The sequence below is a fragment of the Lynx rufus genome, unplaced genomic scaffold, assembly GCF_022079265.1.
Source record: "Lynx rufus isolate CCGP_SWC_20201006 ecotype Redwood Valley unplaced genomic scaffold, mLynRuf1.p SCAF_18, whole genome shotgun sequence".
NCBI lineage: Eukaryota > Metazoa > Chordata > Mammalia > Carnivora > Felidae > Lynx > Lynx rufus.
The window spans coordinates 384,308-407,828 of NW_025814832.1; the positions used below are offsets into that span (position 1 = coordinate 384,308).

General features: G+C 48.0%; 1 protein-coding gene across 1 annotated transcript in view; it reads left to right on the forward strand.

Annotated features, from left to right (window-relative positions):
• Window positions 1–23,521, forward strand: part of ITGAE (integrin subunit alpha E) — a 63,068-nt gene that overhangs the window by 24,149 nt on the left and 15,398 nt on the right. Inside the window, exons 3-21 of the mRNA XM_047080588.1 lie at window positions 1,056–1,147; window positions 2,443–2,510; window positions 2,909–3,026; window positions 3,247–3,378; window positions 3,793–3,908; window positions 4,551–4,702; window positions 5,675–5,828; window positions 6,400–6,544; window positions 7,024–7,091; window positions 7,878–8,013; window positions 8,597–8,739; window positions 9,094–9,234; window positions 9,900–10,124; window positions 11,125–11,255; window positions 12,816–12,946; window positions 14,205–14,371; window positions 15,726–15,854; window positions 19,606–19,679; window positions 23,070–23,202. Coding sequence (XP_046936544.1) covers window positions 1,056–1,147; window positions 2,443–2,510; window positions 2,909–3,026; window positions 3,247–3,378; window positions 3,793–3,908; window positions 4,551–4,702; window positions 5,675–5,828; window positions 6,400–6,544; window positions 7,024–7,091; window positions 7,878–8,013; window positions 8,597–8,739; window positions 9,094–9,234; window positions 9,900–10,124; window positions 11,125–11,255; window positions 12,816–12,946; window positions 14,205–14,371; window positions 15,726–15,854; window positions 19,606–19,679; window positions 23,070–23,202 — 2,455 coding nt within the window. The remainder of the gene's footprint in view (window positions 1–1,055; window positions 1,148–2,442; window positions 2,511–2,908; window positions 3,027–3,246; window positions 3,379–3,792; window positions 3,909–4,550; window positions 4,703–5,674; window positions 5,829–6,399; window positions 6,545–7,023; window positions 7,092–7,877; window positions 8,014–8,596; window positions 8,740–9,093; window positions 9,235–9,899; window positions 10,125–11,124; window positions 11,256–12,815; window positions 12,947–14,204; window positions 14,372–15,725; window positions 15,855–19,605; window positions 19,680–23,069; window positions 23,203–23,521) is intronic.

Here is a 23,521-nt window from a genome sequence, read left to right on the forward strand (position 1 = left end):
TGCCTTTTATTTCTTTTTGTTGTCTGATTGCTGAGGCTAGGACTTCCAATGCTATATTGAACAATAGTAGTGAGAGTGGACATCCCTGTCGTGTTCCTGACCTTAGGGGGAAAGCTCTCAGTTTTTTCCCATCAAGAATGATGTTATCTGTAGGCCTTTCATATATGGTTTTTATGATATTAAGGTATGTTCTTTCTATCTCCACTTTCTTGAGGGTTTTTATCAAGAAAAGATGCTGTATTTTGTTATAGCCTTTTTTTGCATCTATTGAAAGGATCATATGGTTCTTATCCTTTCTTTTATTAATGTGGTGTATCACGTTGATCGATTTGCAAATATTGAATCAGCCCTGCAGCCCAGGAATAAATCCAACTTGATCATGGTGAATAATTCTTTTGATGTACTATTGAATTTGCTTTGCTATTACACTGCTGAGAATTTTTTGCATCCAGGTTCATCAGGGATATTGGCCTGTAATTCTCCTTTTTAGTGGGGTCTTTGACTGGTTTTGGAATCAAGGCAATGCTGGCTTCATAGAATGACTTTGGAATCAAACCTCCATTTCTGACTGACCCATTGCATAGCAGTGCTAGGATGCTCTTCTCAAGAAATACCATCACTGAGGCCCGGTGGGTCAGTTCCCCTGGCAGCCACTAGGAAGCCAGCAGTGCCCCTGACAGAACCAGGTGTCCTGTTGATGGCTTCCTAGCATCTACCCACCCCCTCCCCAAAGAGCAGAGAGTCTTTACCATCAATACCACTCCCATTTCTGTCAGGGTAGGTCAGCAGGCAGAGAGCAGATGCATTTAACTATTTCTCCCCTGGAGCTATGTAAATGTAAATGCTGAGCAAATGCTTTTCACATAATGCAAAGTCTGCCATTTTGGGCTGGGACCCAAGTCTGGACCTCTTCCATTAGTTTTCCTGATAGGGAGCCTGTGAGTCTGGAGTGGGGCCTGGAGTGGGGCCTGGAGTGGGAAGACTGTGCCTGGGCAGGCAGAAAGGAGGAGGAAATCATTGGCCAGCTCAGCTTTGCTGTCTGCCTTCCTACTCAGGCTCCTGGTCACCAGTCCTCAAACCAACGGGACAGCAGGTCTCCTACATCGTTGTTCCCTCATCCAGGATGAGATTCTTTGCCAACCAGTAGGTAAGTCAACCACCACTCCAGGGAATGTTCCCTGGACCTCCTTTTGAGGAATCCCACTTATCTGGCCGAAACCATTTGAACCCAGATGCACTTAGTCCAGTCCCTCGACCCTAGATTCCACCACCACCCACAGTAGGCCTTCTATCCCAAAGCCTAATCCCATCCCAACCCAACCCAAATCCCCAGCCCACCTTTCCATATCTTTTCCTAACAAAAATGATACCTAAAATGTATCGAGTGCTACCTAAATGATACCTAAAATGTAGCAGAGTGCCTGGCACTCTGCTAAGTGCTTTGTTCACTTTTAATTCTCAAATTCACTCCCATTTTATAGAAAAGGAAGCTACAGTTCAGAGCAGTCCTTTAATTGCCAATATGACTAAGGGCATGCATCTAGTGTTGGCAGCACTACAGCTGGCAAACCCGACTCTATCTGATTCCAGAACCCAACATGTCCGAATTCATCACACCTCCATTTCATCTAACTTTACCCCTCCCGACCTGTGGCCATCCTAGCATCTAGCATGGGGATTGGCACTCAATAAATGCTGTTTGAATGAATGAATGAACAAGTGAATGGACCTAATTCACACATTAACCAACTCTACTCATTCCATCCAGTTCAACTCAAGGCCCACATTTGCTGATGAACCCTCAGCTGTGTATGGTAGGGTTCTTGTCTCTGTGAAAGGCATGGTGTTGATCAGCCTCAGTCTCTGCTTCAGAAGGGGATGCAGGCTGGCAGCATAAGCGGGTGATTCTATGGCTCAAAAATGAGTCTCCTGAGGCCCACCTTGTGGAGGGAGAGGAATGAGCTACACTTTCACCCTGGGGTCTTGGGGCATTAAGAGTCCCCAGAAATAGAACGTGGAGAGTGGAGAGTTCATCGGTCCATGTAGCCAGTTCTTTAGCATCTTTCACCCGTCCCCAGTGCTGCACACAACCACCGGCTAGTTCTTCTCTACCCTCCTGCCCTTCCAAACTGGGATCCCCTGTAAGTAAAGTACCAGGTCTCAGTTATGTCTAGATCCCTATCACCATCTGCCATGAGGCTAGGCACAGAGCAGACATCACAGGGCATTTGTTGAATGAGTCAGCGAATAAGCCCAGGGAATAGGCACTTTGCCTTGAACATGTCCAGGCCTGTGCTGGAAGGCCCCCCAACCAGCTTCTAGAGGCTGCTCTGAGTGGCCGATTGTTCTTTATGGGGCCCTGACCATCATGTGACCTCTGATGTTGTCTGTAGGGTTGCCTCCCAGCATCCTTCCCTCCTTACCTAGGCTTAACTGTTTCAGAGCATGCCCCCATCCCAAAGGGAAGGCACCCGGGAGTGACAGTTGTCCGGAACCACCACAGCGTTTTGGTGAGTATGCATGAGGCAGGATGATGGAGGGCTTCAGGGAAGGTGGAGCTTACCCTGTAGTTGACCGGTGTTGTTAACAGTCTGACTGGCATATTCTCAGGGCTGAGCCCAGCTGCCTCCCTGGTACCAACCCCAGGGCTAACCATGGCTCTGACCTGGGTACTCCATGACCCAGCACACTGACCTAAGTGCTTAACTTCAGCTTTGGCCCCAGCACTGACTCCTACCCCTGATGAGGGGTGAGCAAACTATTCCTGCATCTTCTACTTGGTTGTGGCACTTGATTCTGTAATGGAGGTGATGGATTCTGTAATGGGGGTGATGATGTGGCTGTGATTAGGGGGCCTGTGCTGGAGATGACCTAGGCTTTCCCCTTCTTCTCTCCCCCTCTCTCCTAGATCTGTATTCAAGTGATGTCCCGGAAGCCCCACAGCCTCAGCCCAGAACTCACAGGCACCTGCAGCCTATTAGCCAACAACTTCCAACCCCAGGCTCAGGTCTACTTCTCTGACCTTGGTAAGGGTTGGACACTGACTGACCTTAGATAGCTCTAAAGAGATCTCCTTGGGTCTCCAGGAAGAGGCATGGCAGATGTTAGAGGGACACAGAAGCCCAGAGAGGGCAAGGCAAGCCTAAGCCCCTGTGAAGGAAATCAGAGCAGAGACAAGTGTGGGCCTGCCTGGAGGTGAACAAGGAGGCTATCTGACTCTGAGTTCTTCCGTATGTGTTTTTAAAGAAAATCTCCTTGATCCCAATGTACATGTGGATGCCAGAGACTGCTACAGGAACACGAATGGCAGCCTAGAGAAGACAGCCAGGTGGCGCCGGGCTCTGAAGACACAAGAGGGGCAGGAGGACGAAGCAGCTGGTGAGAAGAGGCAGATCTGGGTTGTTCCCAGAGGCTGTCAGAGCTGACCCCTAGGCTGGTGACCTCCAGGGGTGAGGTGTGCCGAGGGCTGGAAGATGGGAAGCAGTGGCTGGATTCTATAGGCCTAGTTAGTCCCAGCTCTGCGCCCCCCCCTCCATATTACAGATGGGGAAACTGAGGCCTGAGGAGCAGGAGCTATGGGAGTGACTCACTCAGCAGGTCAGAGCCTGAGTAGGCCGTGGCTATCTATGCCTCCGAGACAAAGGCTTCACTCTTGGGAACTTTACCAGCTTCCTCCCTGAACTGAGCCCTCAGGGCTTGAATGGGGTGGGTGTCCTGCAGGGCAGCACATGCTGCCCTCACTCCTGTGTCAAATTCTGTGTCCGCTCCTAACCTGCTCCCTGTTTTGGCCAGGCACTGAGATTGCCATCATCCTAGATGGCTCAGGAAGCATTGATCCCCCAGACTTCCAGAAAGCCAAAGACTTCATCTCCAACATGATGAAGAACTTCTATGCCAAGTGCTTTGAGGTGGGCTTACCTAAGAGCTAGATTCACACAGTCTATTAGTTCTCTATTGCCATGAACAAACTACCTCAAAACAACAACCATTTATTTGCTCACAGTTCTGTGGGTCAGCTATTTGGGCTGGATTCAGCTGGGTGGTCCTTCTGCTGGCCTTGCCTGGAGTTACTCCTGCAGCTGCAGACATCCTGTTGTTTGACTGGATGGCCTAAGATGGCCTTACCTGTCTGGGCCTTGTGCCTCCAGCAGGCCAGCTTAACGTTTTCATGGCTGCAGTGTTCCAAGAGGGCGAGAACCAGCGCATGCATGTACTTTTCAAGTTTCTGACTGTATCGCATTTGCTCATATTCCATTGACCAAAGCTAGTCACATGACCAACCCCATAGTCAATATGTGGGAGGGGGACTACACAAAGACATGGTTTCAGGGGCAAGTCTATGATTCACTGTGATCCAGTGCTATTATACCTTCCTCCACCTCTCCTTGCTTAGAGATTTCCCTCTGCCTTAACATCTCCTCCTGCCTGGAGGCAAGGAGAAATGAGTGGATTCTTCCACTGCTTCCAGGAGGAACCGTGTCGGGGGCAGGGGCGGCTTTGGGCATGGCGACTCTGCCAACCTCCTCCCCACCTCGGCTCCTCCTCTATAGTGCAACTTTGCCCTTGTGCAATATGGGGAAGTGATACAGACTGAGTTTGATCTTCGGGACAGCCAGGATGCACTGGCCTCCCTCGCCAGAGTCCAGAATATCACTCAAGTGAAGAATGTCACCAAGACTGCTTCTGCCATACAGCATGTCCTGTAAGTATGAGGGCAGTGGGAATTACCTGAGCACCTACTGGGTGCCAGCTCACGGCCCTGCCCAGAGGTTCTGAGGCATCATGCCTGGAGAGATGGCTGGATGGAGCTGTGAAGAGGAGAGGATCAGGTTCTAGCTCTTCTTTGGCTGAGGGAAATGTGTGAGGTCTTTCAACCCAGTCTTTGTTAATGGCTGACATCCCAAGACATCCTCCAAAAAGTCTTCCAAAGACTCCTGCTGTGAGCATCAGTAGAGCACGGTACTTACAGGGATGGGCTTCGTGGCCAGGCTGCGTGGGTTCAATCTCTACTTTGTACTCACCTTGGGTAAGTTGCCTAACCTGTCGGTGCTTCAGTTGCCTCACGTTTAAAATGAGAATAATAATAATGCTTGTCAGGGGCACCTGGGTGGCTCAGTCAGTTAAGCATCTGACTCTTGATTTCAGCTCAGGTCATGATCTCACAGTTTGTAAGCTCCAGCCCCACGTCAGGCTCTGCGCTGACAGGTGGAGGCTGCTTGGGATTTTCTCTCCCTCTGCATGCTCCCTTTGTCTCTCAAAATAAATAAATAAACTTAAAAAAATAATATTATTTGTTCTATAGGATTTTGTGAGGATTAAATGGGTTAAAATATGCACAGCACTTACAACAGTGCTTGGCACATAAGTACTATGTAAATATTAGCCACTCTTAATTAATATCATTGTCATTCCTACACATACACACAGAATAGACTCTGCTATCCAGCACCTTTCTATGGGAGGAGGTGAGGGGCTAGGTATGTCTCAGCCTCCCCTCCACCTGGCCCTGCTGTGTGCCACAGGGGCATCACACCCCTCTTCCGGCTTTTGTTCCCCCATTTCGGAGGGCTCCTTAATCCTCTCCAATTCTGAAACAGGTCAGTGAGTAAAATCTCCCCGGAGCTCAGTATCCCTCTGGCAAAGTTCTCCTCTTTATTTACTCTCCCCTACTTAGAGACAACATCTTCACGCCAAGCCACGGCTCCAGAAAAAATGCACCCAAGGTCATAGTGGTAATCACTGATGGGGACATATTTGGAGATCCACTCAACCTCACGACTGTCATCAGTTCCCCAAAGATGCAAGGTGTTGAGCGCTTTGCCATCAGGGTAAGAGCTGGGAGTTGGGTCGGGGGGCACCTTCTGACCCTGTTCAGCCTGGGGTGGGGAGGAGCCAGGGTTCCCGATAGGGGCTTGCTCTATTCACAGACTCTCACCAACTTCTCCCAGTCCCTATGTCCTGTACTTCCCCCATCCCATATCGGGTCCTCACACAGAGGGCTTGTTTCCCAACTGTGGTCACAGCTCACTCACCTAGCAGTGATGGGGAGAGCAGTGGACACTCAGGGATCCCAAAAGAAGAACATCAGGGAAGGTTCCTGGAGGAGATGGTGCTAAGCTAAGTGTTGGAGGACAAGCAGGAGTAGCTGGCCTAGGGTGCAGGGAAGGTAGAAGGGCTCTGCAGGCAAAGGGCACAGCATGTGCAGAGGTGAGAATGAACCTGGTGTGAGAAGGAAGGGGTATGTGTGGGAGAACAGGGAGCAGGGAAAGGAGGCAGGTGGTGAAGGGCCCTGAAGGCCAGCAGAGAGACTCAGCCCTCTCCTAGCCTGGAGAGCTCCCTGGGCTTGGGAACCAGCCAGCCCTCACAGTGCTGACCCACTGACCCAGGGCTTCTGTGCAGGTGGGAAATGAGAGTACTAAGACCCTCAAGGAACTGAAGCTGATTGCCTCAGACCCATTTGAGAGACATGCATTCACAGTGACCAATTATTCAGCCCTGGATGGACTGCTGAGCAAATTGCAGCAGAATATCATTCACACAGAAGGTGAGGGCTCCAGCGTGGTCCACTTAGCCTCTGGCAGGAGGCCAAGCCCTGTGTGTCAGCCCCACCCCTGTCCTACCTCCATATGGTTCTCTGGGCAACTCCTATCACCTCTCTGAGCCTCAGCTGTTCCATCTCTAAAAAGGTAACAATATCCCCAGCCCTCATCGCTTCCCCAGAATTACCTGAACCTCTGATGAGAAGCTTAAGTGCTGGAGAAAGAATGACTGGGACATGGATCCCACTCTCAGGAGCTCACAGATGAGGAAACTGAGGCCCAGAAAGAGGAAGTAAGCTGCCCAAGCTTACTCTGCGGGTAGATACTAAAGCAGGATCAGGTCTCCACTCTCAGCCTGGTATATGTCCCATTATTCCGAACATCGTTCCCTCTGGGTATGAGGTCAAACTGGGCCCTTCCCTGACTTAGTTTCTCCCTTCACCTCAGCCCACAGCAGCATCTCATTGGGCTTCTTGGCTTCTAGGCACTGTTGGAGAGGCCCTCCACTACCAACTGGCACAGATCGGGTTCAGTGCCCAGATCCTGGATGAGGTATGTGGTGAACTCAGCACCAGGCAGGATCACCATAGAGGAAGGGCCTCAGTGACACCCAGGGACTCAGGGACCCCTGGCTCACAGTGTAGGGCTCTGTCCTCCTGTAATGAGGCCTCTGAAGGAGCCCGTTTAGGATAAAAGAAAACTCTTGTACTTGCTTGCCCTAATCTGGACCTTTGAGGTAGACAAAAGAATGGCCATATTTATTACAGGGGTCAGTTTTGTTCTGTGTGCTCAAAGATTGAGCAGTTCCCTCTTAATATACGCTACTAACACAAGCTTTGGCTCAGGTCACTTGCCTACCAAGCTGAGTACTCCTCACCGGAGGCACTATTCCTCCCAGATGGGGAGAGATGCAGGCATGGTGAGGACATCAGCCCTGCACAGAGGTGGAATTGTGGTTAGCAAATTACTCAACACAGGTAGGCCTTGGGTGTCAGGCACAGGCTGAGCAACCTGTACAGAAGGAGATGAGTTCTGTCTTGCTCAACCATACTTTGTTTTAATGCTCAACGTCTATGGCCCGGGTCAGATTTCCACCCTGGAAATCTGGAGAGACACTCACTGGAGAGACAGTTGCCCCGATAGGGTCATGGGTACAAGGTAGGAACTGGGTATTTGCCATTTCACCTTCCTTCTGCGTTTCCAGCCAGGTGGTCAGGGATCATTGAACATCCCCCGCCCCCAGCCCAAGGTTTGTGACATTGGCTGGTAGGCCCATGGCTGCTGTGGCTGGCCCCAGCCCCTCCCTCTCAGATGACCTCCAACCCTCATCCCCTGTAGGGGCAGGTGCTGCTCGGTGCCGTCGGGGCCTTTAACTGGTCAGGGGGAGCACTGCTCTACAACTTGCACAGCCGCCGGGGTCGCTTCCTGAACCAGACGGCAGCAGATACCAAGACTGCACAGTACAGCTATCTAGGTGAGGCGGGGCCTGGAGACTACCTGAGTGAGGGTGGGGCCTACACAGGGACACTGAGTCTGCGCATTAGCCTGCACTAGGCTTCCCAGTTAGGGCAGGCTCTGGTCAGTCACATGGACTGAGGGATGGGCCTTGGTTAGGGATGCTCGAGGCTGAGAATTAGGGCCTTTAGGATGAGGACAAGGCCTCCTTGGTACTGAAGCTCAGGGTGGCCCTGAGGATGTGGGGCCTTGCCACTAATGGTAGTGGTGGGTAACCCTTCACCCCTCTCCTTGGTCCTCATATACCATGTGTATGATGAACATGGGTGGTGAATGTGTGTGAAGGAGTATATTTGGAGTGAAGCTGTATATATGATAATGTGTGTGTATCACTTCTGTGTGATGGGGCACATGTGTGTGACCAGCTACGGTGGTTAAGTGGGAGCACTCCCTGATGCCAGTTTTTAAAAGGATGAGAAAGACAGTTTCTCCAGATCTGCTCCCTTCTGCCCAGGCTACTTTGAAGGATTGGCTGGGAAAGTCGGTGTTCTAAGGAGTGGCCTGGGAGCTCCCAACGACAACCACCACCTCCTCCCTCCTAGGTTACTCAGTGGCCCTGCTGCACAAGGCCTGTGGCCTCTCCTATGTGGCAGGGGCTCCACGGTACAAGCAGCGGGGGGCCGTGTTTGAGCTTCAGAAGGAGGGCAAAGAGACCAACTTCGTGCCAGTGCTGGAGGGAGAGCAGGTACTTGCTGGAGAAGGATGCCCCCATTATTATAGATGGAGGATCTGGAAGTCCCAGAGGGAATGGGACAGGCTCCAAGGCACACCGAGGGGCATCACCTCAGCCTGGACAGAACTCAGACAGAATGCAGTGCCACGGCCCCAGCTCTGCATGTCTGGTTATCAACTGGCTTCCTCCGCTGTGGGGCATATGGCCGCTCACCCAGGCTTCTAGGTTTCTCTGGTGAACAGATTGATCTGGAATGACCCAAATTGGCAGTCCAGGAAGAACAGGATCAGGAGTCTAGGCTTGCTGAGGGGTATCAGAGGAGGCCTCCCCAGCACCCTTGTGAGCTGAGCTCCTCCTGGGCTGTAGATGGGATCCTATTTTGGCTCTGAGCTGTGCCCTGTGGACGTTGACATGGATGGGACCACGGACTTCTTGCTCGTGGCTGCTCCTTTCTACCACATTCATGGAGAGGAAGGCAGAGTCTACGTGTACCATCTGAACAAGCAGGTGGGAGTCTCCATCTTCGCAAACTTGCTGAGCTTGTGGGTGCTTAGCCTGCTGCAGAGGTGATGGAGGCTGGGAGCGCCCTGGCTCTGCCTTGCTTGGAAGGACAGTGCTGGGGAGGTGCGCAGGGTGGATGGTGGACAGCTGGGGCGGCTGTTCCATTTGTTCCCCTGCTCCACCTTCTCACTTTCCCCACCCCATCATCCCATGTTGATGATGATAACATCCCAAATAGCTGCACGCTCGACAAAGCATGTTTTGTCTATGATCTCGCTTGTTTCTCACTGTAACTGTGTTTCTCATACTGTGTCACTTCCATTTTACAGATGAGGAAGCTGAGGCTCAACGATGTTGAGACTTGCTCAAGTTTACATAGCGAGTGTGTGGTAGAGCCAAGACTAGAACCCGGGCCTCCCAATTGCCAGTGCGGTACCCCTAACTGTGGGAGCAGAGGGAGAAGGCTCTGGGTCCTAGCAGGCTCTGGGCAGGAGGATCTTAGGCTTACCACTCGCTTACCGTGTAGCCTTGGGGAGGTCCGTTGCCTTTTCTGAGCCTCAGCCTCCCTGCTAGAGAATCAGAAACAAGTCCAGTGAGCATGCCTTCTGGGATGGCCGTGGTTGTGCACCCTGCATCCCTCTTGAGGGCTGAGCTACCTGTTTGCTTTACAGAATGGTTCCTTCTCTTTGGCACACACGCTGAGTGGGTACCCTGGATTCACTGATGTCCGATTTGGCTTTGCCATGGCAACAGTGGGGGATATCAGTCAGGATAAGCTCACAGATGTGGCCATTGGGGCCCCCCTGGAGGGTTTTGGGGCAGATGATGGTACCAGCTTCGGCAGCGTGTACATCTACAATGGACGCTGGGATGGCCTTCCTACCACCCCCTCTCAGGTAACCTGCAGGGCTCTCTCCAGCCTCTACTATGAGATTCTGACCTCCCTAGATGTGATAGCCTGAGCCCCAAGTCAGCTCCAGTTCTAAGTGTCAGGCGGGTCCCAAAGGGTCAGCAGTGCCCAGTGAAGGACAGAAGTCACTTGGAGGTTCCAGGCCAGGACCTCACCCCAGACCCTTCCAGTGGGGTAAGAGGTTGTGGCAACGTCTGTTTCTTGACCCGTATCTCCCTTTTTTGGCATTCCTGACCATGGACCTGCCTCAGATTCTCCTTCCTCACTTTCTGTCCCTTCTCTGGCTCCTGCCCCCCCACCCAACCCCATCCATGCCTTAACCCTCATCTCCCAAGACTCCATTGCCAGCCTCTCATGTTACATAGTTTGTGGGCACTTTCACCCATCTCAGACCACAGTTGTTCTTCTAACTTCAGTTTTGTATGTCCAGCTGTGTCCCGAGCACCTTGCTGGATGGCCCCCCACGCATCTCATGCTGCCTAGCCCAAAGCATCCTCTCCTACCAGACCTGCTGCTCCTCTGGGCCCCTTCTCCTATCCCCCACACATATCCTAATGGTTCTCTCCCATATCCAGCCCTGGCCTGGCTCCTGTCTCTCTCCATCCCTACCACCCCTGGCCTGGCTGCTCCTACTCGCCATCTTCCGCCCTGTGTCTGATTAGTCAGGCCCACCTCATTCCCCAGCCCCTCATCAAGCCTCCTTGCACCCAAACCCCCTCTGTTCCCACTGCAGTGACCCCTAGCTATGTCCTCAGATGTCCTGCTCTTCCCCAACCCCAGCTTTCATCACTTGCCATGTCAAGTCCCACCTGCCCTTCAGGGCTCCATTCAAATACCATTCCCCCTGGAAAACCTTGCCCTTCTCTTTTCAGTTCCTCAGTTGAGGGCTCACTGGGGTGGGGATCAAGGCTTATCATGCTGATTTGAATAAAACCCAAAAGGGGTCCCCTTCTCCTCCTCCATGCCTTGTGCTTTTCTCTCCACAGTGGATCAGAGCCTCAGAGGTGGCCTCAGGACTCCACTACTTTGGCATGTCGGTGGCTGGTGGCTTAGATTTCACTGGTGACGGCCTTGCTGACATCACCGTGGGCACTCTGGGCCGGGCAGCTGTGCTCCGGTAGGGATTCGTCCTGCCTCCTGGGGTCCCAAGTCCCAGCCTCACCTAGTTGCCCTGTCTTCAGTGACCCCATGAAGACACCAGGCACTGATGGGAGAGAGTAAATGTGGTTGTTGAGGGCACTGGCTCTCGAATCTGCCCATCTGGGTTTGACCCTCAGCTCTCAATTAACCATTTGCCCTTGGGCAGGTTCTTGTATTCTGAGTCCCACTTTTCTGATCTGTAAATGGGAATAACAACAGCACCTCCCTCACAGAGTTATGAGGATTGAGAGAATCTTTGCAAAGATTTGGTACAGTACTCATTGAAAGCTATTATTTTGATGATATGATGATTTTCAGAACTTCTGTGTTCCATCCCTAAGGGAATTATCAAATCCCGTGGCTATAAATAATCTGGCAGAGCACCTATCTGTCCTGTGCGCTCCACCAAGCTCCAACTTGGCTGCCTATTTAACGCCCCTCTTGGCTGTTGCTGTCTGGCATCTCAAAGTTAACATGTCTAAAAATGGACTTCGTGTTCTCACCCACTCCTCATTCTCCCCAAGCTGCCCTTCCCCAGGCTTGCCAGCTAAGTAAATGGCACCACTTGTTCAGGACAAATAACCAGGAGTCATCCTTGATTCCTCTCTTTTCTTTCTCCCACCACCCCATCAACAAGATTTTGTTGGCTCTGCCTCCACAGTGCCTCCCGGTATAAGACGCTGGCATCTCTCACCTGCACCACTGCCATGGTGTTCTTCCCTGCTTCCACTCCCCGTGCTCTGTTCTCCACACGGCTGCCAGAGGAGTCCCTTTATCCTGCTGCTTAAAACCCCTCAGTGGCTCCCACTTAGAGAGTAAAATCCAAATTCTTTACCGTGGCTCACCATCTCCATGGCTTGTCTCTGCTCATCCCTCCATCCCCATCTCCTCTTACTACCTTCTGTCTCACTAATTGTGCTCCAGTCGTGCTGACCTTTGTGTTCCTTACACGTTCATTGCTACCACATGCCCTTTGCACTAGCTGTGCTTTCTGCCTGGAAGGAGGTTCCCCTTCTCTTCACACAGCTAGCTCTTGTTGACACATCTCAAATGTCTCATCAGGGAGGCCATCCCTGATCACCCAACTAAGTAGCCCCCAATCTCTATTACCCTAACCTGTTTTATTTTCTTAAAATTTTTTAATGTTTATATTTGAAAGAGAGAGAGAATCCAAAGCAGGCTTCAGGCCCCAAGCTGTCACTGCAGAGCCCGACACAGGGCCCGAACTCACAAACTCTGAGATCATGACCTGAGCCACAGTCAGACCCTTAACTGACTGAGCCACCCAGGTGCCCCCTATTTCCTTTTATCATAGCATTACCTGTACATAGGATTTTCCTGTCTCTTCTTATTTGCTTGTTGTCTATTTTCTCACTAGAGAAGGGACTTGTCTCTTTTCCAACTACTACATCCTGAAGATGCAGAACAGCACTTGGTATACTGGAGACGTTCAATAAATATTCATTGAATAATTGAATGAGCCAAGTACTGAAGTCTTGTGGTCACTCCTCATGGTTCTCTTTGCTATCTTGTTTAGCTCAAGACCTGTGGTTTACCTGAATGTGTCCATGACCTTCACCCCCATGGCACTGCCCATTGGCTTCAACAGCAGTGTGAATGCTTTTTTGTGTTTTGAAATCAGCTCTGTGACTACAGCTGCTGAGACAGGTAATAGACAGCCTGGCTGACCACCCTCCCCCTTCTCCCCCACCCAGTGTTGTGGTCATTCCTTGTTGGCTTCTGTAGGGGACAGAGAAAGAGGACTGGGAGGGTGGTGGTGTGCCGGGAGTGTTATGAAGTCCTGGTACTTGAAATCCCTCTATTAGAGCTTAGTTCCCTTGAGGTTAGGTTCTGCCTAATGGGAACTGTCCCAGAAAAGAACGGTCTGCTGTTAAATCCATACTGTGAGGGGATTTATCTGACCCTTGTTGGGCAGAAGGATTTTGGATCCCTTCCTCAAGGCTGAAGGATTGAGTTTCTGAAAGAAGACTCAGAAAAAAGGCAGCCACGCCTCCATCCCCCTCTCCTGTGCCCGTGTGTGTGTGCATGTGTTTGTAGGGGCTCCTGAGAAGTGCCTTTCCTCTTACTCTCTGATCACATCTTCCCTCCTTCCCTCCTCACTGTGTCTCCCTAGGCAGGTGGGATTAGATAACCTGCTGGAAGCCTGGCCTCTTTTTCCATCCCCATACTTGGCATTGGTTGGGTGCCTTTCCAGAAGGCAGAGGATGGGCATGGTTTTCATAGCCCAGGTACTTATTGCTAACCCAAGAGCTCCCCTCCAGAGTAATCCCTCAGCAACAGTCCCCAAGGTTTAATCTCTCCAGAACAATACCTAAGATGTCTCTTTGCCTCTTGCAGGTCAGAAAGCATTCTCCCAGGTGGGAGTGGCTTTCCTGTAGAAGGAGGCCTTCATCAAATCTGGGGGTAGAAAATGACAGACCTATCAGTTCCAGCTGTATAGGATGAAAGATTCAGGTCACATTGCTTGAATAGCAGCTTCTGAGTGGCTGTGTGACACTGGGCAAGTGTCTTTCATTCTCTGGGCCCTGGTTTCTATTCTGTACAGTAAGAGAGTTGGCCCAGGTAGTCTGTAAGGTGCTTCCAGCTCCGCTATCCTCAGGTCTTACTCTATGGTTTCTCTCCCCAGTCTCTGAATTATTCTTCCTCATAGTTTTCTCTTTCAATCGTAGCCCTGGGAATGTGCTGCTTTGGGTTTGGGGCTGGGGCACTGAGGGACTAGAACCAGGTGCCAGAAGACCATGAGAAAAGTACTTTTGAAATGAAGAAACTTGGGATTCCAACACAAGGGACTAGGTGGGGACACCACTCAGGAAGGGCTCATGAGGAACTGCAGGCAGGCTAGGGGCCCTCTGTCTAGGGCTTACCCATCCCAGTCTTATCAGGAAGGTCTGGTCTTCATTCCCAGGCCTCAAAGACACAGTTCTGAACTTCACATTGGACGTGGATGTGATGAAGCAGAGGAAAAGACTGCAGTGTTCAGACAAGAATATTTGTCAGAGCCACCTTAGGGAATGGGATGGCAGTGTGTCCCGTCTTTGTGAGCCCCTCCTGCTCATTCCCACAGAGGGAAAGGTAAGTGGAGGAGTTTAGAAGAGAGTCATGATGGGTCTGGGTTTTCTTGAGAAAAAAGATTTGAGATGCTTGCCATGAAGGATATATACCCAAAACAAACTAGACAATTATAATAATCCTAGCAGATCAAGAACCATATAATGGCATGGGAGATGGAGTTAATTATACTAGAACTCCAAAGTAAAGAAATCTACTGAAATTGAACACTATGTCTCTGAGCTTCCTAGAAACTGGACACAAAGGGAAATGCTCTAATGGCTGACATTTTTCTTGGCAACAAATCAGGAATAACAGTGGATCCCCCCACCCCAGCCTCATGTCATCTCACCTAGTAGTGGGGCTGAGTGCCCTTACATGAGTAAACATCAGAAACATTGAATGAGAGAAAATAAAATAAAGACAAAAGGTATCATTTACAAAGGTTTACTCCTGACAGAGGTGCCTGGAGACATAAAAGACATGCGTTTGTCAGGACTCAGCCTTAGAAGGACCTATAAGGATCATTTATTCCAATAAACTTATAAGTTATGCTTCTCACTACATATCTGTTCAGGGTGTTAATTGGATTAAGAAAGTGTAGCAAGTCTATGCCTTCCTTAAATAAAAACTACATTTTCTACCTAGGGATCATGCTCACCTACTCTCAGGTGTTCAAAGCTCCTACCATCACTGAAAGGCTCACTTAAGGTCAATGGCACCCTAAGTAATCTCCTCATCTTCAGGTTTTACCTTTCTTTTTTTTTAATGTTTATTTATTTTTGAGACAGAGAGAGACAGAGCATGAACGGGGGAGGGTCAGAGAGAGAGGGAGACACAGAATCTGAAGCAGGCTCCAGGCTCTGAGCTGTCAGCACAGAGCCCGACGCGGGGCTCGAACTCACGGACCGTGAGATCATGACCTGAGCCGAAGTTGGACGCTTAACCGACTGAGCCACCCAGCCGCCCCAGGTTTTACCTTTCTAATAAGTCCTCCAGGTTGCTTTGAGAAAGACCTTTATGAACATAGATGTGACCACAATTCTTCCCTTCTGTGGCTTCCATTTGCCCTCCAAAAAATATTCAAGTTGGTTTGTAACTCTTGATGGCCAAAATCCCTTTGTGTTTGGGATGGGAACCATCCTGAGTTTTCAGGCCTGAGGTTGTAGCAGATCAAGTGAGATTTTTCCAAAGCCCTAGGCAGCTTGGTTGAAGGAAGTTTCCCTTCAGCTTGGCTTATGTGGAAGAGGCTTATGACTTCTGACTCAACACTTTCATTGTTTATTTCTTATTATGACTACATCAGACTTAAAAGTATTCTTGTCATTTTCCCCCACATGCTACTCCAATCCTGTATTACTTGGTGACTCTGTGGTAGCTCTGCGAGGAGGACTGCTTCTCCAGCATCAGCGTCAAGGTCAGCTACCAACTCCAGACCTCAGAGAGCCAGAGGGACCATCCCCACCCTGTTTTGGACCTCTACACTGAGCCCTTCACCATCTTCCAGGTGACGCAGCGAGGCGAGACTCCTGGGAGCCGTCCCCCCAAAAGTACCTGTTCCTCTAACTTTAAAGAATGTTAAAGTTAGGAGTACCCTCAGACAGTATTTGGGCCCCTTGCTGTTTAAACGGGGGAAACTGAGTTCCTGAGATGGTGTTCATTTGCCCAGGGCCTTACTGGTGGGTAACACAAGTCTCCAAACCACATGCAAGGTCAGTTCCTTTATGTTCACAGAAAACGTGCTTGCTACATATTTAATGATGCATAGGAATTTGTTGTCCGACTAGGCAAGGGTCTCTGGTGATAGTGTGGTGGGGGTCCTGTGTGGAGTCTGGACTGGGCCAACCTGCTCCTTCCTGTAGATAGGATGCTCTTTAGTGCATCTGCCTACCCAGGCCCTGACCTCGGCCTTCAGGCTGAATGTCTGACCTACCCAGAAACTTGGTGAGTGTCTGTCACACGAAGCTTCTCTCATAACTCAGAGAGGTCAGAGGGAAAAAGAAACAGTCAAATTTCTTTTTTTTTTTAATATTTATTTATTTATTTTGAGAGAGAGAGAAAGTACAAGCGGTGGAGGGGCAGAGAGAAAGGAAGAGAGAGAATCCCAAGCAGGGTCTGGGCTAGCAGTGCATTCCCCACCCTGGGGCTCGATCTCACAAACCGTGAGATCATGACCTGAGCTGAAACCAAGAGTTGGATGCTTAACTGACTGAGCCACCCAGGTACCCCTCAAATTTCTTGATTCTTTGATATATAGGGTGATTTGGTTCTCTATACCCTGGCCCCCAATGGTATTCTGTCAGTCTTCATTTAGAGGGTCTTATGGCATATAGAAACATCAGCAAGATCAAAGTGACAACATACACATTTAAAATAATAATTACAGTCAGTTGGAATGAAAAGGAAAAGCCGCCAAAAGCAGTTCATACTGACATAGAAAATCTTCAGGTAGCGTACATATATTTCCAGGTAATCATAGGACACTCATGACTGTCTAATATTTTTACAACAATTCTCTATATAAATTAAATAAATATTTGGCTTAAGTTTTGGCCAGTATCCAATGAATCAGTCACAAACAGTGAATAGAAATAAGAGAATAATATAACTAGGGTGACTCTTTCCATTGCTCTTCTGCCCAGGAAGGAGAATCAGCCTCCCTATGAGCAAAGATTGTCATCTTAATTCTTTTAGGCAAGAAATTTTATCTTAAATTTATAATAGTATATTTATTTTGTAAATAATTTTTAAAATTTTGGTATTGACAGAATAGATGATTCAGAAAAGATTAGGAGAACTAATGTAACAAATTTCATGAATAAGTAGATTATAATTAATTATATACATTCTGTTTTTCAAAACCTTTTTATTTTGAAATATCTGGCTTGCTAAAAAATGGAAGAATAGTCCAAAAAATTCCCATGCATTCTTTATCTAGATTCCCCCAAAGTTACCATTTTGATATTTTATCGTATTTGCTTTATCATTCTCTTATTATATATATATACACACACACACACACACATATACATATATACACACATACATATATATGTGAATATATACGTGTCACACATCCATATATGTGTACATATATACAATGTATACATATCACATATACATATATGTGTATATATACATATCACACATTCCATATATGTATGTGTATGTGTATATATATATATCACACGTTTATATTTTGCAACCATTTGAGAGTAAGTTACAAAGTTACAGATAGGATCCCTCTTAAACCCCAATACTTCAGTATATATTTCCTAAAAAACAAGGACATTCTCTTATAAAACCACAGTATGAGGATCAAAATCAGGAAATTAACAATGATAAAATGCTCTTATGTAATGTATAAACTTATTCAGATATCACCAGTTGTCCTATTAGTGTCCTATATGGCAAAAGAAAACAATTTTTTTTTTCTGGCCCAAGATCATTCATTACATTTTTTCAATACTCATCTTTCTTTAGTCTCCTTCAATCTGCAATAGTTTCTCGGTCTGTCTCACCATTTTTCAATGGTACAGGCCAATTATTTTGTAGAATATGTTTCCTCATGGTTACATTCAAGTTATGCATTTTTGACAGGAGTATCACAGAAGTGAAGTTGTGTCCTTCTAAGTGCACAGCATAGGAGGTAGAACATGTTGATCTGTCCCTTTCTGGTACTATTTCCCTTTGTAATCAATAAGTATCTTTAAACTTTTTTTTAAAAAAAATTTTTTTTCAACGTTTTTTATTTATTTTTGGGACAGAGAGAGACAGAGCATGAACGGGGGAGGGGCAGAGAGAGAGGGAGACACAGAATCGGAAACAGGCTCCAGGCTCCGAGCCATCAGCCCAGAGCCTGACCCGGGGCTCGAAATCACGGACCGCGAGATCGTGACCTGGCTGAAGTCGGACGCTTAACCGACTGCGCCACCCAGGCGCCCCTAAACTTTTTTTTTTAATGTTTATTTACTTTTGAGAAAGAGAGAGACAGAGAGTGAGTGGGGGAGGGGCAGAGAGAGAGGGAGACACAGAATCTGAAGCAGGCTCTAGGCTCTGAGCTGTCAGCGCAGAGCCCAATGCAGGGCTCGAACCCACGAACTGTGAGATCATGACCTGAGCTGAAGTCGGACGCTTAACTGACTGAGCCATCCAGGAGCCCCTAACAAAGAGATTTAAAAAAAAAAAAAAAATTATTCCACTAATGAAATGGGTGAGGAGAAATTATTTGGTGTTAGGTTAGGCACATAGATGTTTCCAAAGAATGAGTTCTAGCTGGGAGCTTAGATGCTTTAATCCTGCTCTCTCTCACTGGGCCTGGGTGAAAAAGCAGGCTACTTGGCTATATTAAAAGCAAAAGTAAAAAAAACCTGCCTCAGACTGTTAAGCTAGCCAGATAGAGCTCCAAGATCTGACTTCTTCAAACTGCATCTCCCTCCTCTGGGAAGTAAGTTTCTTTTCTAGCTTTGGGCTCCCATTCCAGCTCCAGGCCATGGTAACATTCCTTGCAGAAAGCTACTGAGGTGGTCACTGGCTGCTGGGGAGATAAACACAGAGATTCTCCAGTTAAGGAGCTGGCTGCTTCCTTCATAATAAAAAAATAGATCCAGCTTCTTTAGAAAATTTGATTTTTTAACTTAACTAGGGCTGTTCACCTTGCCTGGGCCTTTTGGACCCTATGTAACTTTCCAAATGATTTTGTTTTAGTATAGGCAAAATTACAAGGGGAATATTTATCCTACAGAGAAGACTAGTCATGGGGACAAGAACCTCACAGGACTGGACCTCACAATATTTGGGTTAGGTGTCCCCCCATTCCTGCTCCTGCTGTTCCTGCCTCTACTTAAAAGGACTAAGGAAGCTTTTTTTTCTTTTAGGTTTTCCTCCCTAAAATGTTCAGATTAGTGACTTGTGAGCAAGCCTGCTGCTTAATTCCCATGATATAAATGTGACAGGCACCCCCACCATTCCATGAAGGTCCCCCCATTTTTCACCTTGGCCAGAGGCCTAAATCCCGGTGTACTTTTGTTGTAAGACCAAGCACACTCCGTACCCCTGACAGGTCAAGGAATGTCACAGTCACAGCTCTCTTGGCCATATGGGTACAACCCCAGTCTGTTGGCCTTCATGTCCTTCTACCTGCACTTCTCAGAGTCTAAGGAAGGAAAGGTATGTCCTACGGAGAAGATCGAGAGGCAAAGCTCCCAGGGATGGTGGTGTCCCTGGTCTGACCCCTGCCTCTCTCTGTTTGGTTATAGCTGCCCTATGAGAAGAACTGCACGAATAAGCTGTTTTGTGTTGCTGACTTACAGATGGCCATCACCACCTCTCAGTGAGTTGTCAACTGCAACTAACTTTCTCCTGAAGGTGTACCCGGCAAACCCCTCATCAAAATTTGACTTTTCCTCATGGCCCACAAAGGGCTTTGAATCTATTACCTCATTGGGTCCTCAGCCACACCATGAGGGAGGCAAGAGATTTGTATTTCTGTCTTATAGATTATGGAATAGACTCAGTAGCTGAGGGACTGTGTGGGATCACAGAGCTCATTTGGTGGACTTGAACCTAGGTCTCTGACACCCTGGACAATGCTATTTTCATACCCTAGTGTTTCTTGCTCCTAGGACTACCCCAGGTAGAGGTAGCCTCTTCCTTGGCTCACCTGTTAACCCAATTACTTAACTAATTCATTAAATATTTATGGAGCATCTCCTCTGTGCCAGGAACTCTACATGCTGGAGATACATCAGCAAACAACATAGACAAAACAGCCTTGCCCTCCTGGTGTTTTAGGAGGAGAAGATAGTAGGTACATTTTATGTTGATGAGATGTACTATGAAGAAAAGTCAGGGAAGGTGGGAGAAAGTGCCGGGTGGGGGTGGATTGCAGTTTTGGAGTGGTCAGGAAAGGGCTCACTGTGGTGACATTTTGGTACACACAGGAGGAGACTGGGGAATGAATTCTGTGGGTGTCTGCAGGGAGAGCAGCTGCAAATTCCCTGAGATGGGAGCATACCTGGAGGTGGGAGGAATGGCCAGGACACCAGTGTGGTTGCAGTAGAATGAGGGAGAGGTAATGTGGGGGCAGGGAGAAAGGTTATATGGGACTTCTGAGGCCCTGCATAAGGGCTTTTATTGTGAATTGGGAAGCCAGACGAATGACAGGATCTTGCATTTTAACAGGCTCATTCTTGCTGCTGTGTGATAGACTGCAGGAACAAAGGTATAAGCAGGGAGATAGTAAGGATCTATTATAATAACTCAGGTGAGAAGCGATGGTGACTTGGGCCAAAGTGGTAGCAGGTAAAGGTGCCTATATTTTGAAGTTAGAGCCCACAGGACTTGATGACAGATTGGATCAGGGGAGTAAGAGAAAAAGAAGGGTCTAAGGCAGCTTCCATGGTTTCATCCTGAACATCTAGATTTGTGCTGTCCAATACAGTAGCCACTAGTCACATTTAACTATTTAAATTAATTAAAATTAAGTAAAATTAAAATTTTAGTTCCTCAGTTGAACTAGGCACATTTCAAGGGCTCAACACCCACATATGGCCAGTGATATTGAATAGCACAGATATAGACTATTTCCATTACTGCGAAAGTTCCCTTGGATCACACTGAACTCCACAATAATGGCGATGCCAAGAACTGAATTGGGGAAGCCTTTAGAAGACTGATTTTGGAAGGCAGGGTGGAGAGAAAGAGATAAGGAGTTTGACTTTGGACACGTGACGGTCTTAAAATGCCCTTCCTGGCTAGTAGTGCTGCACACATAACATGGCACTGATGGCCCATTGGCCGGAGTTGGCATCTGGGTGGAAGAACGCTGTTGCCTGAGTCCTGGTAAGCCTTTTCATAGACATTTGTAGGAATTGTGGATGGCTTAGCGCGGCCCATCCCAATTGCTAAGGATCCAGTTCAAGACTTCTGAGTGTTTTGGAATCCAGCCTAATAAACAGATGCAGCTGTTTCCAACAGGAATTAATTACAGCCAAGAACTTCCCTCCCAGCCAACTCCTTGGGATATATATAGCACACACAGCTGGCCCTACATCACCCCCTAGTGTAAATAGTAACCAGTCTCTTCTTTTTTCAAAAAGTATGATTGAGTCTAATCCTTAGTTAGCATCCAAATGTTTCAGGAGTTTCAACCTTTTTATGGACATGGATCTCCTAAAGAATCGAAGGAAAAAGCTCGAAGATGACATAGGCATAAAACATAAGTGTTTGCATTTGGGGCCCTCTGAAACTGTCCCTGGCCCTCAGGTTAAGAACCCCTGTGAAATAGAACAGTGGCTCTCAGATCTCTCTCGTGGGCTCTAGAACAGTTTAGCCAACTGATGTTTCAACATCTCTACCTTGTTATGCCATAGGCACCTCTCTTTATATCCCTGCCTGAACTCATCTGTCAGCTGCCACCCTCTGGTCTTCCTCCAGTGTTCTCTCCCTCACGAATAGGACCACTTGTTCATCCAGTGTGAAAATTCAGGGCTCATCCTTGACTCCTCTCTCTGCTGCTCTGGTTACAAGTGTGGCCTTACCATATCTGGTTTCTATCCCTTCTCTCTATCCCCGCTACTACTATATTACATCAGGCATTTGCCATCTTTTTTTTTTTTTTTTAATTTTGTAAAATGTTTATCTTTGAAGGAGAGAGGCAGAGTGTGAGTGGGAGAGGGGCAGAGAGTGAGGGAGACACAGAATCCAAAGCAAGTTCCAGGCTCTGAGCTGTCAACACAGAGCCCGACGTGGGGCTCCAACCCATGAACCAGGAGATCCTGACCTGAACCGAAGTTGGATGCTTAACCATCTGGGGCACCCAGGTGTCCCAGGCATTTGCCATCTCTTCAATGGATTTCCACAGCAGGCTCTAGTTGTCTCCCCACCCTCTCTCCTTCTAATCAATCTATCCTCTTCTCAGTTCTGATAAAACAAAAAGAATACTACCACAACAACAAAACACATGTCACAATACTTCCCAGAGCTTCATATTCTGTTTTTGAACAGATTTCCTAGGTGGCTAGGAAATTTTCCTTATATCGCTAATGTGTTCTCCTGCAGATCTTGGTTATGGATAGTGGTTCTATACTCTGGGGCCCCACAGCACCTCAGTGGACTGAAGGAAGCTCTCACAAATCCCAAGTCTTCTCAAGTCTGAACAGACTGTTTTAAACCATACATTTAACCAACTGAGCCACCTAGATGCCCCAGTATTGAGCAGAGTATCTGGCACAGAGAAAGTACTCCATAAGTATATATGAAATGGATGAATTTGTGTAATGAAGTACCTTGCCTAGGGTTGCAGTGAATTGGCAGTAGAAAGAGTATTTAATTATAATTTTCCCAACCCCCTTTTGAGACTGTTAGACCTCAGGCAAATTAGACTCTCTTGGCTTCTGTTTCCTTTTCTATGAAATGGACAGTAACCATACTATTTTATACAGTTATTACGAGGATTAATTGAGGATGTGAAGCATCGAGCACAGTCCCTGCCATATAGTAAGCACCAAATAATGGGAAGCATTATCACCGTCTCACATAGCAACTGAGGGGGGATAGCAGTCCAGGTGTTTGCTCATGTTGAGGGGGAAGAAAATCTAGGCTAAATGTATCCTTTAGGCAATTTAAGAAGTTAGTTAAGATTGTGCTATTGTATTGCATTGAGGTTTTTTACAGATCAAATAAATTGGTAACATGTATCTATTTGCCTACTGCTGTGCAGGCAGGAATTGGTGGTGGGTCTCACAAAGGAGCTGACTCTGAACATTAACCTAACTAACTCTGGGGAAGATTCCTACATGACGAGCATGGCTTTGAATTACCCCAGAAACTTACAGTTTAAGAGGATACAGAAGGTAACTATGATGGCAGTTTTGGAAACATACACTCATGGCTGTCCCTTCCTGTACACCTGCTTTTTTATGGCAACCTCTGAACTGGTCTCCCTGCCTCCAGTCTCATCCAGGTCCATCCAATAAACTAGATGGATCCCCTCCAGTCCAACTGCATGCTGTGCTATGGGTTCAGTCGTGCTATTCTCTGCCTAAAGAGCCACCAGTGATGCCGTTCTGCAGTCACTCCTTGCCTGCAGCCTTTCTTAACCAGGGTTCTGAGAGGAAAATATTCTCTAAGTTAGCAGGGACCGGGAAAGTAAAAGTCTGCCCTGCCATTCAT